General features: G+C 43.1%; 1 protein-coding gene and 1 pseudogene across 1 annotated transcript in view; one reads left to right on the top strand and one right to left on the bottom strand.

Annotated features, from left to right (window-relative positions):
- The window catches only part of DIP2B (disco interacting protein 2 homolog B), a 262,889-nt gene that overhangs the window by 109,617 nt on the left and 135,357 nt on the right, over positions 1-17,915 (bottom strand). Inside the window, exon 3 of the mRNA XM_049783348.1 lies at positions 10,719-10,847. Coding sequence (XP_049639305.1) covers positions 10,719-10,847 — 129 coding nt within the window. The remainder of the gene's footprint in view (positions 1-10,718; positions 10,848-17,915) is intronic.
- LOC126022890 (protein SET-like) lies at positions 5,265-6,232 on the top strand (annotated as a pseudogene).

Raw genomic sequence — 17,915 nt, 5'->3', positions numbered from 1 at the left:
TTGAATTCTCAAAGAAGTTTAATCTTGTTGATCAAACATTATATGGCAGAATACAAAACTATTTTTTATTTCTAAAATAAATATCTAATCTCTTCTCTTTACTGATATAAAGCTCCTAAGGCCCTTATAATACCCTTACTGACAAAAACTGCATTTTGTTTTGTGGGATGCCAGGGACCAGGTTGGTCACATGCAAGGCATGTCAGAACTTTGAACCAAATAGAAGCTAATTTAAAAATGCAAGCCATTGTTAGAACTTTGAACCAAATAGAAGCTAATTTAAAAATCCACTGCAGAAAAATTCACTTAAGCAGCCACAGGACTATCCCACAGAACATCTCACCAGTTGTAGGTGGAGTCCCTACTCCAGGCGCCAGGGTTGTGTAGTTTTAGGATAATTACTGTTCATGTGTTAGATTAAATGGTTTCCATTCTATTCAGGATATGCTTGGTCAGAAGCACTTTTGAATGGAAGTATCCTCTAGACTGGCTTTTCAACCTACCTGTTCTCCACCCCAGAGTAGGGTCTTGCGCTTCCCAATAGACACCAGGTATAAGGGAAAAACTACTTGTGGGGCCAGAGTGATAGCGTAGTGGTAGGGCATTTGCCTTGCATGCGTCTGTCCCAGGACGGAACTGGGTTCTACCTCGACGTCCTCCAAGCCAGGAGCAATTTCTGAGCACATAACCAGGAATAACCCCTGAAGGTCACTGGGTGTGGCCCAAAAACCAGGAAGGGAGGGAGGGAGGGAGAGAGGGGGGGAGGGGGAAGAGAGAGGGAGGAGGGAGGGAGGGAGGGAGAGAGGGGGGGAGGGGGAAGAGAGAGGGAGGGAGGGAGGGAGGGAGGAGGAAGGGAGGGAGGGAGGGAGGGGGGAGGGAGGGGGGGAGGGAGGGAGGGAGGGGGGGAGGGAGGGAGGGAGGGAGGGAGGGAGGGAGGGGGGAGGGAGGGAGGGAGGGAGGGAGGGAGGAAGGGAGGGAGGGAGGGAGGGAGGGAGGGAGGGAGGGGGGAGGGAGGGAGGGAGGGAGGGAGGAAGGAAGGAAGGAAGGAAGGAAGGAAGGAAGGAAGGAAGGAAGGAAGGAAGGAAGGAAGGAAGGAAGGAAGGAAGGAAGGAAGGAAGGAAGGAAGGAAGGAAGGAAGGAAGGAAGGAAGGAAGGAACCACTGTGGCTTCAGTTAAGGAAGGAAGGAAGGAAGGAAGGAAGGAAGGAAGGAAGGAAGGAAGGAAGGAAGGAAGGAAGGAAGGAAGGAAGGAAGGAAGGAAGGAAGGAAGGAAGGAAGGAAGGAAGGAAGGAAGGAAGGAAGGAAGGAACCACTGTGGCTTCAGTTTTTCCACCGCTGAGCTATCTGCTTCTTAGGAATCGAAGGTTTGTGTATGAAATTAAACTTTCATACACAAACCTATTTTATCCCCTTAATCATGTGTGGATTATTTCCTGTGTCAGTGTTTGCTTCCAGACCAACATCCCTCCAATCCCCTGGGATAAGGCATGAGGCTACCGCTACACTTGGCGCCTGGAGTAGGGACTCCACCAACTACTGGTGAGATGTTCTGTGGGATAGTCTTGTGGCTGCTTAAGTGAATTTTTCTGTAGTAATTTTTTTTTTGTAGTGGATTTTTAAATTGCTTCTATTTGGTTTAAAGTTCTGACAACAACTTGGTTTTGGGTTTAGGGACCCAGACATCTCCGATGTATATTGCTACCTTTTTTATTCCAACAGTCAAGATAAAACATAATGATGTAGTAATTTATGCATTGGAGCTCTGGTAGTTACTATAGTTTGTAATATATAGTGAAATGTGAAAAATGTGAGCCTGAAACTGCACCAAATGTTCTGAAATACTTTCAACTAATTCTGAAGTGCCTCCTATTGTTTCTAAATAGCCTCTAGAGCTGGAAAACAGATGAAAAAAACATTTCTGGTAATATTTCTGCTTAAGTCAAAACCCTGAGGCTAGGGTTTCACCACTCCCCACTGGTGCTAGCTGCTTCACCTGCTGATATTGACTTGCTAAATAAAATGAATGCCAAAAATGAGATAGTGATAGCCAAATTAGATGCTGAATCAGAAAGCCTAACTGTAAGATTATAACCCGCCCCACCCCCACTGCAGCTCTGTAGAGAAACTGGGGCAAACCACACCCCACCTTCACAGCAATTCTACAGAGGGTGTGGAACAGATCCCGCCTGCCCCCACCACAGCTGTTAATTCTCAAGAGAAATTGACACTAACACAAAATCAGAAAAAATATCCATCCCATCAGGAAAACAATCAAACTTCAACCTATTTGGATTTAAATATGGAATACATTGGTCAGTTTATGAAAGTGTGCTTGGGAGTATCGTCCTCTTTCTCTGTTTTGTGTTAAATTCCTTGGTACCTGGAGAGAAGATGGGTGTTGGGCCCATCAGGATTTTAATACTGTGGCTAAGACTGCAGAATTAAGTGAGTGAATTCCAACTTCTACAATAGAAAATGTGGTTTTCTGGGGCCGGCGAGGTGGTGCTAGAGGTAAGGTGTCTTCTGCCTTGCAAGCGCTAGCCAAGGAAGGACCGCGGTTCGATCCCCCGACGTCCCATATGGTCCCCCCAAGCCAGGGGCAATTTCTGAGTGCTTAGCCAGGAGTAAGTAACCTCTGAGCATCAAACGGGTATGGCCCGAAAACAAAACAAAACAAAACAAAACAAACAAAAAAAGAAAATGTGGTTTTCTGAAGGAGCTAAGAATAAGATTAATAGTCCAGATCACTCTGAAAGGATGGTTGCAGGAGTCCCGTTGTCTTATGAGCAGCTAATAGGAGGAGAGTTCTCAGAAATAAATAAGCAGGCAAAAATACCCCGTGCTGTTTTGCAACTTGCCAGAGAGATAGCATTGAAGGCTTCGGAAAAAGTTGATTTTGATGCCGAATTCAAGATTTTTCAGGGAACTATGTAGTTATATGCAGGATTTGTGGGGAAACTGCCAGACACTTTGTAGAGGCAGATTAAAGATGGTAACCTCTGACAATGCCAATGAAAATTGTCAGGCTGTATTACATCCCATCAGGTAGAAAGATATCATGGGACTTCTACATGCTTGTAGAAATGTTGGAGCTTACAGTTCTCCACCCTGTCCCCTGCTGCCACAACTTTACCTACCTATGCTATTCAAATGCAACCTACAGAGAACCAGATTAGATACAACTACCTGGTTAGTGGTTTTTGCCCAAGGAGACCACCTAGACTTTGCCTGAGGCATGGCAAGGGATTCCATTGGGTTAGAAATTGCTTTTCCTCTTATTGTATCACCAGCAACTGGGGAAGGGATCCAAAACCAACCCTTCCGAGTTCAGAACTGATGCTTTAACTGTAGCAAAATGAGAAATTTTTGTAGAGACTGAAGGATGCAATCATTAGATCCGGCATGGTTTTCTGCACCTACACCAGGCATCAACTTACTACCAAAACAAGCCCTAGAATAGCTTTGGCATCGACTTGCCCCAGGGTGGGCTCATGTGCCAACCTGACTATGACTTGAAAATCAACAACAACTTGCTTTCAAGGCTGATTTTCCTTCCTTCCCACATAAGTGGGATGATACAGGAGACACTTCAAGACATCCTGACTTCAATTTAGGATTTGTGGTAACACTAAGAACTCTAATTACTGAAGCTTGACTGTGACAACCTTGACTGAGGAGAACCTTTTTTGGGACCACAAAGGAAGACTCTGGGTTAGACAAATAAAGCCTGGAGCCTGTGGTTGATCTTGCAGCAGGATGCTTCATGGGTAGGGATACTCTGTTTTTAGGCCAAAAGTCTTCTCTTTCTATTTTTTTCCCAACTTTTGCTGTGCCTATTCAAAAAACTGTCATCCCCTTTATCTTTTAGAAGCATCCGCCTTTTTCTTAAAACTTTGGGACACAAATTACTTTGTTTTGCTCATATTTTTGCATTTTTCTATAAAGTTAAAAAGGAGGAGATATTGGGTTAACCAGTTTCCATGCTATTCAGGATATGCTATTCAGGATATTACTCACTGGTTGGAAGCACCTTTGGATGAAGCATCCTTTGGGTTTTCATCCTACTTGTTTCTCCACCCCAGGGTGTGATCTTGCACTTTCCAATAAAGACCCTGGGCCTAAGGGGAAAACAACTTTAGAGCTTTTTGTTGTTGTTTTGGGCCACACAAAGAAGTGCTCAGGAATTCTCCTGGAAATGTTTTAGAGAGCTTATATGTACATGGTCTTGGTACTTGAACTAAGATCAGTGGTCTGCAAGGAAAAAGCCTTACCCACTGTGCGATCACTTTGGTTCATAAGTACACAATTTTGAGCCCCATTCCAGTTATCCTAAAAGGAGGGGATCTACTCAGAATCAACAAATGAGCTAATCAGTACCAGCAACTGATTTGATTAAAAAAATGTCTTCACAGTGGATCATCTGCAAAAAGTCTAAATAAAGGGGCTCATAGAGCCTCCACATCAATGAAAGTAGCCATATGCTAATGAATAGGGTGATGCACCTCCAAAATCCATGAGAGAAGCCATGATAGAAGGATAGAGGCCATTGGTCCCTTTTGGACCTAGCATACATATTCCTCCAGCTGACTGATCATGAAATTCTTTATTAAAGAAAACAAAACAACTAGTACTTTTAAGAAAGTATAGTATTTTCCTGGGCTCTGGAACTGTTATTATAAATTACTGAACCTGGAGTATAGATTGTGGGAAATCCTGAGTTGTAAGCAAATTGGACAAGAATATGGGAATCCATATGTGATGGTACCTGAAATGGTGAGAGTCTTAAGAAAATAAGCCCCTACTCTTTGGTGTACACACTAGTTAATGTGAAAATTTATTTAAACTGTAGGTCACATGGTTTGGTGTCTGGAGAAAACTGGAGAATCACTAGATAGAGAAATCCTACATAGTTGTTGTCAGTAGTATTACTGTGCAAAAGTTTTTCTTTAAATGATTTCAAGAACTGAAGCAATAATAGACCATAGGATATTTGTTTTGTATGTGGCTGACGTGGGTTCAATTCCCAGTACTCAGTGCTGGCCAGGAGTAATTCTTGTGTGGAGAGCCAAGAGAAACTACTGAGTACAACTAGATGTGGCCAAGAAAACATTTAAAGTAAAAATAAAAAAAGGGGGCATACCCAGCTCTGCAGCTTTCTGTGTTGGAACCCAAACTGGTCCCCAGCATAGTCCCCAAGCACCAGTACATGCTGCAGCCTCTGGTGAAGAAACCCAGGTAGCCTGCTGCCCCCAACACAGAGAAGGCATGTGGATGGGAAAAAATGAGCAGCAGGAAGCAATTGAACATATTAATGAAGTACAAAATGAAATACACACTTGACAAACAAGCAGTTTGATTTTGAAAGTATAATAGAAATATAACAAACTCAGCCAATCATTCTTTCAGAAGAGGTTGGAATTAATAACCAGAATCCCCAATTATTTTGGGTAAAACATTTGTCAACTATCCACAAATGTTTGCACTGCTTGGGGAGGAGGATGAAGGAGCACCGAATTATTTGACAAGAGTCAAAGTGACAGAAGATATTAGATCACGTAACAGAATAGATTTATATTTTGATGAAAACCCTTTAAAAATAAACTTCCCTCCAAAGAATTTCATCTGAATGAGAATGGAGGCCATCTTCAAAAGTCACTGAAATCAAATGGAAATCTGGAAAGGATCTGACAAAACATGCAAGTCAAATGCAGAATCAAGCCAGCAGGAAGAGACAGCATGAAGAACCATAGAGCTTCTTCACCTGGTTCACTGACAGTTTCCCTGTTTTCAAGATTTCTTTCCTCTCCTTTACAGCATCATTCTCAACTTAATTTGGGGAAATACCCTGAACAGAATTGATAAGCGAAAGGATCTCCACTGCTTTCTGTTCCAAATTCAATTTGTTCTTTCTTGTCTTCGTAAAAACTATGGCAACAACAATGCCATGCTCTGATGGAAAAAGAAAACCCTTCTCCCTCAGCTCTGCTGAAGCTGGAGGGTGGTAGGCCCAAGTATAGTAATACCATAGAAGTCTAGCTTTTTCCCTCCTTTCTCTGTATATAGGATTTAGAGATGACATATTTCTATGTGAATATGGACAGTTAGCAGTTACCAACATGTATCTGTCTACTTTCTCTTGTTTAAAGAAAACAATTAAAAAGGATAAGGGGCTTACAGAATATCAGCAAAATGGTGAGTTTGAGAAGTTTGGATTTGAGAAGTGTGCATTTTGACAACATGGCTTCTCCATGTTGGCATATTTAATTGTGATGTTTAATGGGCATCTTTGTAGATTAAGATGACACTTTTAAAATAAAACTCTCCCCTCGCACCCTGTCACTTGATGTGAGAATCAGCAGAACTTACAGAAATTTATTTGGAACTGACATTCTCTATTGTAATTTCGTTTCTGTTTATTTTTTAATTTTAATTTAATTTTATTTTATTTTATTTTTTGGCAGCGCTCAGAAATCGATCTTGGCAGGCTGGGGGGACCATATGGGATGCCGGGGTTCAAACCACCGTCCTTCAAGCAAACGGCCTACCTCCATGCTATCTATCCGGCCCTTCCTGTTTATTTTTAAATTTTCTTGTTTCACTGAACAGAAAAGATACTCAGTTTTAAATGTTAAAGGTGTAAAAATTACTTTGCTACAATGTAACTAAATGTGTGTGTATATACACATTCCAGAAGGCAAAACTCTACCAATGATAAAATAAATGTGACCTTGCTTCCACAATTCCTTCTACTTTAATTATTGTCTACAGTTTTACTCTTAGTATTAGTTTATCCTTCCTCTTCCTTCTCTCTTTTGGGGTCAAATCAAGCCATGTGCTTGGGGGTACTCTCAAAGTCCTGGAGGGCTGTCGTGCTGGGCACCAAACAAGGGGCTACCGTATACAAAGCATGTGCTTAGATCTTTGAGCAGCGGCCTCCCTAGTTTCCTCCCTTCCTCCCTCCCTCCCTCCCTCCCTCCCTCTCTCCCCCTCCTCTCTCTCTCTCTCTCTCTCTCTCTCTCTCTCTCTCTCTCTCTCTCTCTCTCTCTCTCTCTCCCCCGTCTCTCTCTCTCTCTCTCTCTCTCTCTCTCTCTCTCTCTCTCTCTCTCCCCCCCCCCTCTCTCCCTCTCTCCCTCTCTCCCTCTCTTCCTCCCTCCCCCCTTCTCATTTTTGGGCCACACCTGGTGATGCTCAGAGGTTACTCCTGGCTCTATGTGCTCACAAATCACTCCTGGCTCGGAGGAACATATGGGACGCTGGGAGAGCGAACCACAGTCCGTCCTAAGTCATCTGTGTGCTAGGCAAACATCCTACCGCTGTGCCACTGCTCCAGTGCAGTACCTTTTATTTCTTTCATACAAAATTGTACACAAGGAGGTCAGAGAGATAGCATGGAGGTAGGGCATTTGCCTTGCATGCAGAAGGACAGTGGTTCGAATCCCAGCATCCCATATGGTCCCCATGCCCACCAAGAGCGATTTCTGAGCGTAGAGTGAGGAGTAACCCTGAGCACCGCCAGGTGTGACCCAAAAACCAAAAACAACAACAACAACAAAATTGTACACAAGGCAAGCACCTACCTACCTGCTGCACTATCTCTCTAGTACCGATTTCTAAATTTTCTCAATAATGTATTGTAATACTTCATTGTCATTTAGATTCCATACTTCCAAAAAATAGAAAATAAAATTTCATGGCTGTTTCTGGGGTTGGACATAGTATAGTGGGCAGGGCACTTGTGTACACAGCTGACCCAGGATCAATCCTTAGCACTGCATATGGTTCCCTGAACCCTGTGAGGAGTGATTTCTGAGCAGAGTCCAAAGTATGCCCTGAGTACTATCAGATGTATCACCAAAACAAATAAAAAAATGAGGTAGTTGTTCCTATAGCTTCTTTTATTAAGTGAATAAACATGGGAATGAAGTCACAGTTAAGGATCAGGGAAGAACATTTTTCAACAATTTGAATTATTTCCACAGTCTAAGCAACTTTATTTTTTAGGGGCCATTTCACATCATACTCAGCCCAATGGTTCATGGTGGTTTGCACACTTTCTAGTGACACAGAACAGATGTATTTTATACATTTTTCTATTTACAATAAAAGACTAAAAATATACGATTGCAAAGAAATCTAAATACATAAATGAATAAGTATTTTTGATTTGAAGGAGACTGGGGACCCACAGCAAGTAATGCTCAGGGGTTACTCCTGGCTCTGCACACAGCAATGCTCAGAGGTTACTCCTAGCTCTGTATTCAGGCAGTTCTCAGGGAATACTATAGGATGCTAGGGACTGAATCCAGGTAAACTGTGTGGAAGGCAAGCGTCCAACCAATTGAACTATCTTATCACTCCAGCCCCTACAAAATCAGCACATGTGCTATGTATTGCCTTGCGTTCCTTCCGTGTGTGTGTGTGTGTGTGTGTGTGTGTGTGTGTGTGTGTGTGTGTGTGTGTGTAGTTTATACACTTGGTTGTGGTGCTTCCACTTCCACACTCTGACAGATCTTGGCATGGATACCCACTTCAGAGGCCATGCTCCTGTACATTTGACTGTGCTAGTCCCCAGGGGTCATATTCTTGGTAGTGGTGTTAGAGATCCCAAACAGAGCCACTGTGATCAAAGTTCTGGGCCATGGACTTCACTGTTGTAAGTCAGGCACTATGCTGTTTTGCTACCCCTGGGCCCTACTTTCATTTGACTTTAAAAAAGAGCTTCTTGGCTTGCTCTTCAAGTCCATTTTTTCCCTTGAACACAAACCTTGCTCGCTTGTCTCTATGTTTCTGCTTCTTCAATGCTAAAGAAGCCTGTGTTCTCTCTTTTCCATCCTTTTTATAGGGAAGGGGTTACTTTGGGTGGTGTTCAGAGGTTACTCCTAGCTCTACACTCAGGAAATCATTTCTGGCAGGGCACAGGGGACCACAGAGAATGCAAAGGATCACCTAGGCCAGCTGCTTGCAATACAAGTGCCCTACCTGCTGAACTGTCTCTTTGGCCCATCCAATCACACCATTCTAAATTTCAATGAAAACTATCTTGCTTCACATTCTGTCTCTGTCTGTCTGTCTGTCTGTCTGTCTCTCTCTCTCTCACACACACACACACACACACACACACACACAAAGAGCCTTCAAATAATTCTACTGTGTAGATATAATTTTAACTTATATAACCACTGCATTATAAGGAATGGTACTACAACTGTCCTTGTGCTCATAAAGGTGTATATAAAATAAGCTGCTGTGGGGCCGGAGAGATAGCATGGAGGTAAGGCGTTTGCCTCTCATGCAGAAGGTCATCGGTTCGAATCCCGGCGTCCCATATGGTCCCCCATGCTTGCCAGGAGCGACTTCTGAGCCTGGAGCCAGGAGTAACCCCTGAGCACTGCCGGGTGAGACCCAAAAACCAAAAAAAAAAAAAAAAAAAAAAAAAAATAAGCTGCTGAAATTTCTGTGACAAAGCTTATAAGTAGTTAAAATTATAAAAAAAATTACCAAACTGTTATGCTATTACTTTTCTGGGAGAGCCTCCCAAATAGTGCTTAAGATATCTCAGAACATTCCTGGTAATACTTGGCCAACTGGACTAAGTCCAGACATGTAGTGCTACTTTGGCACAGTGGTGCTTGGGGGATCATGCTGGTGATCAGACTCAGGACTTTGGCATGAAAGACATGGTCCCTGGCTCCTGCATATCAGCAAGGAGACCTTCCTCTTTTCATAGGTACATTTTTGGGCCAAAACCAGGGCTCAGGGCTTACTTCTGGCTTTGCATTTAGAGATCTCTCCTGGAAGGGTTTGGGGATCGACCATATCTGATGTTGGAAATTGATTCCAGTTGGCCATGTGCAAGCCATATATCCTACTCACTGTATTATCTCTCTTTCCATTGATATTTGGGGGGGTGGTGGAAGCGCACACCCAATGACGCTGAGGAGTTACTCCTGGCTATGCACTCAGAAATCGCTCCTGGTTTGGGGTACCATATGGGATGCTGGGGGATCGAACCACGGTCCTTCCTAAGCTAGCGTCGGCAAGGCAGAGATGCCTTACCACTCCAGCCTCTCCATAGGTACTTTTAAGAAAACAAAACAAGGGGCCGGGCGGTGGCGCTGGAGGTAAGGTGCCTGCCTTACCTGCGCTAGCCTAGGAGACGGACCGCGGTTCGATCCCCCGGTGTCCCATATGGTCCCCCAAGCCAGGAGCGACTTCTGAGCGCATAGCCAGGAGTAACCCCTGAGCGTTACCGGGTGTGGCCCAAAAAAAACCAAAAAAAAAAAAAAAAAAAAAAGAAAACAAAACAAAACAAATATTTAAGTTTAAAATAATTTGGAATTTCACTGACTTTTTGTCCTAACTCTACCAACTGAGAGGCACAATATGACCTAGCTCTTCAAACATGACCTTCATCTGACATTTCCTTATTTGCTTATTCTTATTTCTTATTTGCTTATTCTCATTGCCTTTGCAATTGTCTGGCCCCTCTTTTTCTCTATGGTCTAACTTGCTGCTATATTCCCAGAAAACCCTGACTTTATACTCAACCTTACACAATAGGGACTCTACATGTGAATAAATGTAGTAAACCTCTTGGTGTTTTTTTTGGAGGTGAGGGTGTATGTTTCCAAACAGCATTCAGAGTTCTCAGAGAACACAGTTCATACTACATTCATGCTAAAAATCTGTTTTACTGGTAATCTTATAATCCTTTCTCACCTGATCTGTATCGTTCATCCCTGGCTCCCCCAGATCTTGTTCGGTGGTACTTAGAAGGAGTGGAAGTTTGAGCAGCAGATGAAGCGGGTGTCTGGTTTCTATGTTCTTTCTGTAGTGCTGAATCAGATTCTAAAAAAACAAAAAAGGACGTTTAAAAGATTATTACCTGAAAACAGTACTAGCTAATGTTTTCTGAGAACACTTCAACACTTTAATGTAAAGCACAATTGTCCTATCTACAGTAGAGGGTTGGAGAACTTTAATTACATAAAAATGATACAAACCATCCAGGCTGGAATATTACCATATAGCTGTAGGAGAGAAACAGCAATAAAAAAAAAAAAAAGTGAAGTTTGGGGCCAGAGTGATAGCATAGTGAATAGTGTCTGCCTCCAGGTTCGATCCCTCCAGGAATAACACTGAAGCAGAGCCAGGAATAATCCCTGAGGGAAGGAAGGAGGGAGGGAGGGAGGGAGGGAGGGAGGGAGGGAGGGAGGGAGGGAGGGAGGGAGGGAGGGAGGGAGGGAGTGAAGGAAGGGAAGGAGGGAAGGAGGGAGGGAGGCAGGCAGGCAGGCAGGCAGGCAGGCAGGCAGGCAGGCAGGCAGGCAGGCAGGGAGGGAGAGAGGGAAGAGAGGGAAGGGAGGGGAGGGAGGGAACGGAAGGGAAGGAGAGAGGGAGAGAGAAGCAAAGCAAAAAGGTCATTCCAGAGAATCAAAGAACTAGTATAATAGGGTAGGAGAGTAAGGGCTACATGTGACTTCTTAAGCCTGCACAGTGATTCAAAGAAAAGCTGGGAAACCTCAGTCTCCTCACCGTAAGTTTATTCCAAATAAACATATAATTTAAGTAAAACTAGGGTGCTTCTTAGGGAATAAACTTCAAATTTAGTCTGTCGACTCTTCTTCCAGCTGGTGCAATCAGCAAATTTGTCCCTTTCCAGTTCCTTTCCTACTCCTATACTTAAATTTCAACATTTACTATCTTATCAATAATATGGGAAAATGGCAAATAAATAAGTAAACAAAAGAAAAAGTAAGTTTTGGTATTTTGCTGTCTTTATTTTCAAAAGGTGTTATTCCAAAAGTCATGAATTTTAAAATAATACAGTAAGGATCCAGAAAGATAGTGCAGCAGGTAAGGAGCTTGCCTCTAGGTCTGTGCTCAGGGTCTATTCCTGGTGAGGCTTGAACAACAATATGTGGTGCCAGGGATCAAACCCAGGTCAGTTGCATACAAGTCAAACATCCTACCCACAGTACTATCATATCAGACTCCATTTTTGTTGTTTTGTTTTTCAGCCACACCTGGCAATAACTGGGGTTTACTCTGGCTCTGCATTCCTGGCAGACTCAGAAACAATGGTAAGCTGGAGATAAAATCCAGGTCAGCCACATTCAAGGCAAGAACTTTACTTGCTGTACTATCACTTCAGCTCCCCAAATTAAAAAAAATAAATAAATAAAAGTGTACTAAGAACATTAAACAAGAGATAAACCCTTTCAGTGCATTTATTAAAAACACTATACATGGGCCCAGAGAGATAGCACAGCGGCGTTTGCCTTGCAAGCAGCCGATCCAGGACCAAAGGTGGTTGGTTCGAATCCCGGTGTCCCATATGTTCCCCCGTGCCTGCCAGGAGCTATTTCTGAGCAGACAGCCAGGAGTAACCCCTGAGCACCGCCGGGTGTGGCCCAAAAACAAAACAAAACAACACTCAACATTATCAGTACAGTGTCTTATAGTTGTTCTCTAGAGCTTATACAACTGTGTAAATGGAGATTCTCATCCATCAAACAGAATTTCCCACATCCCCCTTCCTCTAGACCAAACTTATTTGGCCTATGACCCTTTTCAGGAAAAAAAAAATCATTGAGAAAATGTCATTGAAACTACACTGGGATCTTCTTTAAATGAACAAATACAAAGTACTCCATGGGACTGGAGTGATAAGTACAGTAGGTAGGGTGCTTGCCTTACATGTGCCTACCTGAGTTGGATTCCTGGCATCCCATATAGTCCCCCGAGATCTGCCAGGAGTAATTCCTGGGTTCAGTCTTGACACCCAAATGGTCTCCCTGAGCACTGCTAGGAGTGATTCTTGAGTGCAGAACCAGAAATAAGCCCTGAAAACAACTAGGTGTGGCCCCAAATCCCAAAACCCAACCCCTACCCAAAAAAAAAAGTTGGCAAACATTGATTGCAAGAATCATTCAACTGAATCCTGTTCACAACTCAAATATTCAAGTTATAATGCAGGGGTCTCAAACTCATGGCCATTTGCAGCCCTTCGTACAACATTTTGTGGCCCGCGGCCAGCCTTCAAATATCGCAGTATTCGCGATTATTTGCTTACCGAATAATCGCAATAAATATCTCATTAGTAAGAAAAGATCGCATTAAACATTCGCATATCCTGAGCAGTTCCGTTCGGGGTATGCAAATGTTTAATGTGTTTTTTTGCGATTTTTTTCTTACTAATGCGATTTTTTTATTGCAAGTATTCGGTAAGTGAATAATCGTGAATACTTTGCGCCTAGCGCAGATGTCGTTTCTGCTGCTCCTGCCCACTATCCCTTGCATTATCGGAGGCCTGAGGGAGAGAACGGAGAGAAGTTTATTACAGAATTAGATTTTGTCATACCTTCATCATGACTTCATCAAAGCCTGCAGTAAAGAGAAAGATTGATGACGAGCACAGACAATTTCAGGAAAAGTTGGAGACGCAGTATTTCTTTGTTGAGCACAGGGGCATCCCCACATGTCTTATTTGCTCAGAGAAAGTTGCAGTGCACATGGAATACAGCTTGAAACATCATTATTCAACTAAACATGCTGAGGAACGTGCAAAATATCAAGGAAATGAGAGAGCCAAGAGGGTTGCCAGTCTTAAAGCATGTCTAATGAGGCAACAAGATTTCTTCAAGAAAGCAGCCAAAGAGAATGTTGCATCAGTCGAAGCTGATTAGTGAGATGAATGCTAAGGTAGGGAAACCATTTACAGAAGGAGGGTTTATTAAAAAATGCATGTTACAGGTTGCAAGTATTATCTGTCCAGAAAAGAAAGGTCAGTTTATCAAAATCAGCCTTTCTGCCAACACTGTGGCAGAGCGCATTTCTGACATGTCAAGTGACATTTATCATCAACTGTGTGAGAAAGCCAAATGTTTTGATGCATACTCAGTTGCTCTTGACGAGGGCACAGATATAACAGACACTGCGCAACTCACAATTTATGTCCATGGTGTTGATTGCAATTTTGAATTCACAGAGGAGCTGCTCACAATAATTCTAATGCATGGCCAGACCACCGCTAATGAGATGTTTCCCATGGAAGAGGTTTGTTGGATTAATAACCGATGGAGCGCCATCGATGACAGGGAGGAAAAATGGACTGGTGGCACTTTGTTCAAAAAACTTGAAGAGGAGGGTGTAGAGAAGGCCATTGCTCTTCACTGCATCATCCATCAGCAGGCCCTTTGCAGTAAATGCCTGCCATGTGACAATGTAATGTCTGTTGTTGTAAAATGCATCAACTGAATCAGATCCAGGGGCTTAAAGCACAGGAGGTTCCGTGCATTTTTAGAGGAAATGGAGTCAGAATACGGAGATGTGCTCTATTTCACTGAGGTACATTGGCTCAGCAGGGGAAATGTCCTGAAAAGATATTTTGAGTTGAGAGAAGACGTGAAAGCCTTCATGGAGAAGGATGGGAATGCTGTTTCTGAGTTGAGTGATTACAAATGGCTCATGGACTTAGCTTTTTCTTGTTGACATCATACAGAAGCTGAATGTACTAAACAAGATGTTACAAGGCCTGGGGCAGCTTATCAGTGCTGCCTATGACAAGGTGAGAGCATTCTCCACAAAACTTGTGTTATGGAAAACCCAGCTCTCTCAGACAAACCTTTGCATTTCCGAGCATGCAAGGAACTTGTGGATGCAGGCATACCATTCAGTGGTGAGAAATATGTTGATGCTATTTTTAAGCTAGAGAAGGAATTTGATCACAGATTTGCAGACTTCAAAAAGCACAGAGCCACTGTCCAAATTTTTGTGGACCCCCTTTCCTTTGATGTGAAAGATGCCCCTCCTGTGCTACAAATGGATCTCATTGACCTGCAATGCAACTCTGATCTCAAAGCCAAGTTCAGGGAGATTAATGGAAAAGCAGACATGCATGGGCAATTTTTGAGAGAATTGCCCCCCAGCTTCCCTGAGCTTTCCCGAATGTTCAAGCACACCATGTGCCTTTTTGGGAGCACATATTTGTGTGAAAAGTTATTCTCCATATTGAACTTCAATAAGTCAAAGTACAGGTCTAGATTTAATGATGATCATCTTCAAGCCATACTAAGAGTCTCAACTGCTTCCTCTCTAAAGCCAAATGTGGTTCAGATTTGTGAGAAGAAGCGCTGTCAAGTCTCTGGCAGCAAGGAATAGGCAAAAGATACCATGTTCAGAAGAACTGTTCATGATCTTCACTCAATGTTCAGAAGAAATAATTAAAACTGTTAATAATGACATTTGAGGACTTTTTTTTTTGTGAAATCCCTTATGCGGCCCTGCCTCACCCCAACTTTGCCTCCTGCGGCCCCCAGGTAAATTGAGTTTGAGACCCCTGTTATAATGTAAGAAAAAGAAATTTAAAAAAAACTCATTTTTATAGTTTCAAAAATATTGCCAGGTGTGGCTTAAAAAAAACTAAAAGAAAGTACCCTCCAATTGTACCCTAAACCCAAATGCTAATGATCCAGTACCCCAACTGCACCCAATACCACCCCCTAGGATGGTTTCAACATCCACAAGGGAGCAATCTGTCCCATGCTGGGAAAAACTGATGCTGACACCAGCAAACATACCCACTCTTTCCCTTGAGTTTGCTTGTATATAGAGTTCTCATGTAAGTGGAATTTATCCATCTGTGATGAGCTAGTTTCATTTAACATCATGCCCTGCAAGTTCAGTCATGTTTTTGTAATTGGCCAGATCTCCTTCTTCAAGGTTTTATACTGCCTTGCTCTTTGTTGCTTTTGCTTTTCATGTAAGGAATCAAATCTAGTAAACTATGCAGTTGAGACATGAGTTTTATTGCTCAGCCATTCTCCCTAAGGTATGACCCTTTTAAGATTACTTAGTTTTTTTGAGCAAAGCAATTCAGATATAGTAAACTAAGTGCCTTGAGTAGTAAAATGTCACTTTTTCAGCAAATATACTGCAAGAGATTCAGATTACTCTTCATAATGAGTTTACAAAGCCAAAACGAAGGGAGGGAATAAGGAGAAAACTGGTCTGAAGACTTTAATTAACGGTCCCACAAGCTCAGTGAAGGCTGAGATCATTCAAGTACTATGGGGATGGGAACTGAGCCTTCTAGGACCCAGGTCCCATTTCCCAGTATACTGGGAAGACCAGGAGGAACTCCAGCAAACAGTGCCAACAGAGCCCTGCCAGCCATCTGTCTCTGCTAAGGGAAAAGACATCTGAGTCCAGCCATTCTGAACCTTCAAAGCCACCTCTAAGTGAAAAGCACTCAGCCCATGAGATCTTTAAGACTTTGTTGGAGTGACTGCAATCATCTATCCCTTCCTCCACCTTAACCCCCCGCCCCCACCTTTTCATACTTCTGGAAGGCCTAGCAACCATAACCACATCCCACAGACAGCCATGTATGTCCACTGGCCATCTCCATGGACTCACTTTGTTCTCGAAAGAGATACAAATCACACTGCGAAAAATCACCGGTATACCAACTCATGGCTGAAAACTGGGCATTCTCAAGAGGAGGGGCGGACCAAGTCCCTTCCTTGCTGAAGCCTCAGCAGCTGTACCCACAACCTACAATCTCTGCCATGTCAATGGCCCAACTGCACTGATCTCTACAGAAATGCTAACAAACCAAAACGCCAGGTAAGGGGCCGGGCAGTGGCGCTAAAGGTAAGGGGCCTGCCTTGCCTGCACTAGCCTTGGACGGACTGTGGTTCGATTCCCCAGTGTCCCATATGGTCCCCCAAGCCAGGAGCAACTTCTGAGCGCATAGCCAGGAGTAACGCCTGAGTGTCACCGGGTGTGGCCCAAAAACCAAAAAAAAAAAAAAAAACCCAAAACGCCAGGTATGCCAGTATTAGGGCTGAGATCTCTAGGACTTTGTTGGAGCGAGTATGAACATCCTTCCCCTATCTTTTCATTGTCCGAAGGCCTGGCAGCCAATAACAACGCCTCACAGCTATTGCCTTAGCCACAGAACTTGAACTGTGGGGCTGTATATGCAGCCACGTGACAACTTCAAATTGTTCAGTATGGACACCCCAGTAAAATCACACCAAATCAAATATCAAAGTAGTATAGAAGTCACCTAAGTTTAACAAACAAAACCAATAAAAGAATTATCAACTGGCAAGAAACATCTTAGGACACTTTCAAGGAATCACTTACTAACCCTATTGCAAGATAAAATAAATTTCACATTTTCTTTTTTTTTTTGGAGAGGGGCCCCACACCTGATGATGCTCAGGGGTTACTCCTGGCTATGTGCTCAGAAATTGCTCCTGGCTTGGGGGACCGATTTGAACCAAGGTCTAGCCTAGATTGCCGCATGCAAGGCAAATGCCCTACCACTGTGCTATGTCTCCAGCCCCAAATTTGACATTTTCTTTTGCTCTAGTTTTTTCTGATAATTACATTATCATTTAGTTGTAAACAAGCAATAGAAAGTAAATTGTTGGCGTTGGAGAGATAGCATGGAGGTAAGGCATTTGCCTTGCATGCAGAAGGACGGTGGTTTGGGTGCAGCGATTTCTGAGCATAGAGCCAGGAATAACACGGTATGATCCAAAAACCAAAAAGAAAGAAAGAAAGAAAGAAGGAGGGAGGGAGGGGAGGAGAGGGAGGGAGGGAGGAAGGAGGGAGGGAGGGAGGGAGAGAGAGAGAGAGAGAGAGAGAGAGAGAGAGAGAGAGAGAGAGAGAGAGAGAGAGAGAGAGAGAGAGAGAGAGAGAGAGAGAGAGAATTGTTTTGTGCCTGCCAAATGAGAAGGCTTGGGGGTGGATGGATATCTCTGAATAACAGTGGAGGAAATTTTATACTGGTGATGAGATTGGTGTTAAAACATGGAATGGTAGAAACAAATGTATTATAAGCAATATGTAAATGATGTATTATAAGCAATATGTAAACTATGTAAACGAAGTATTTATTGTCAA

This window comes from Suncus etruscus, chromosome 11 (genome assembly GCF_024139225.1).
Source record: "Suncus etruscus isolate mSunEtr1 chromosome 11, mSunEtr1.pri.cur, whole genome shotgun sequence".
In the NCBI taxonomy this organism is placed as follows: domain Eukaryota; kingdom Metazoa; phylum Chordata; class Mammalia; order Eulipotyphla; family Soricidae; genus Suncus; species Suncus etruscus.
This window is presented reverse-complemented; position numbering and strand designations above follow the sequence as displayed.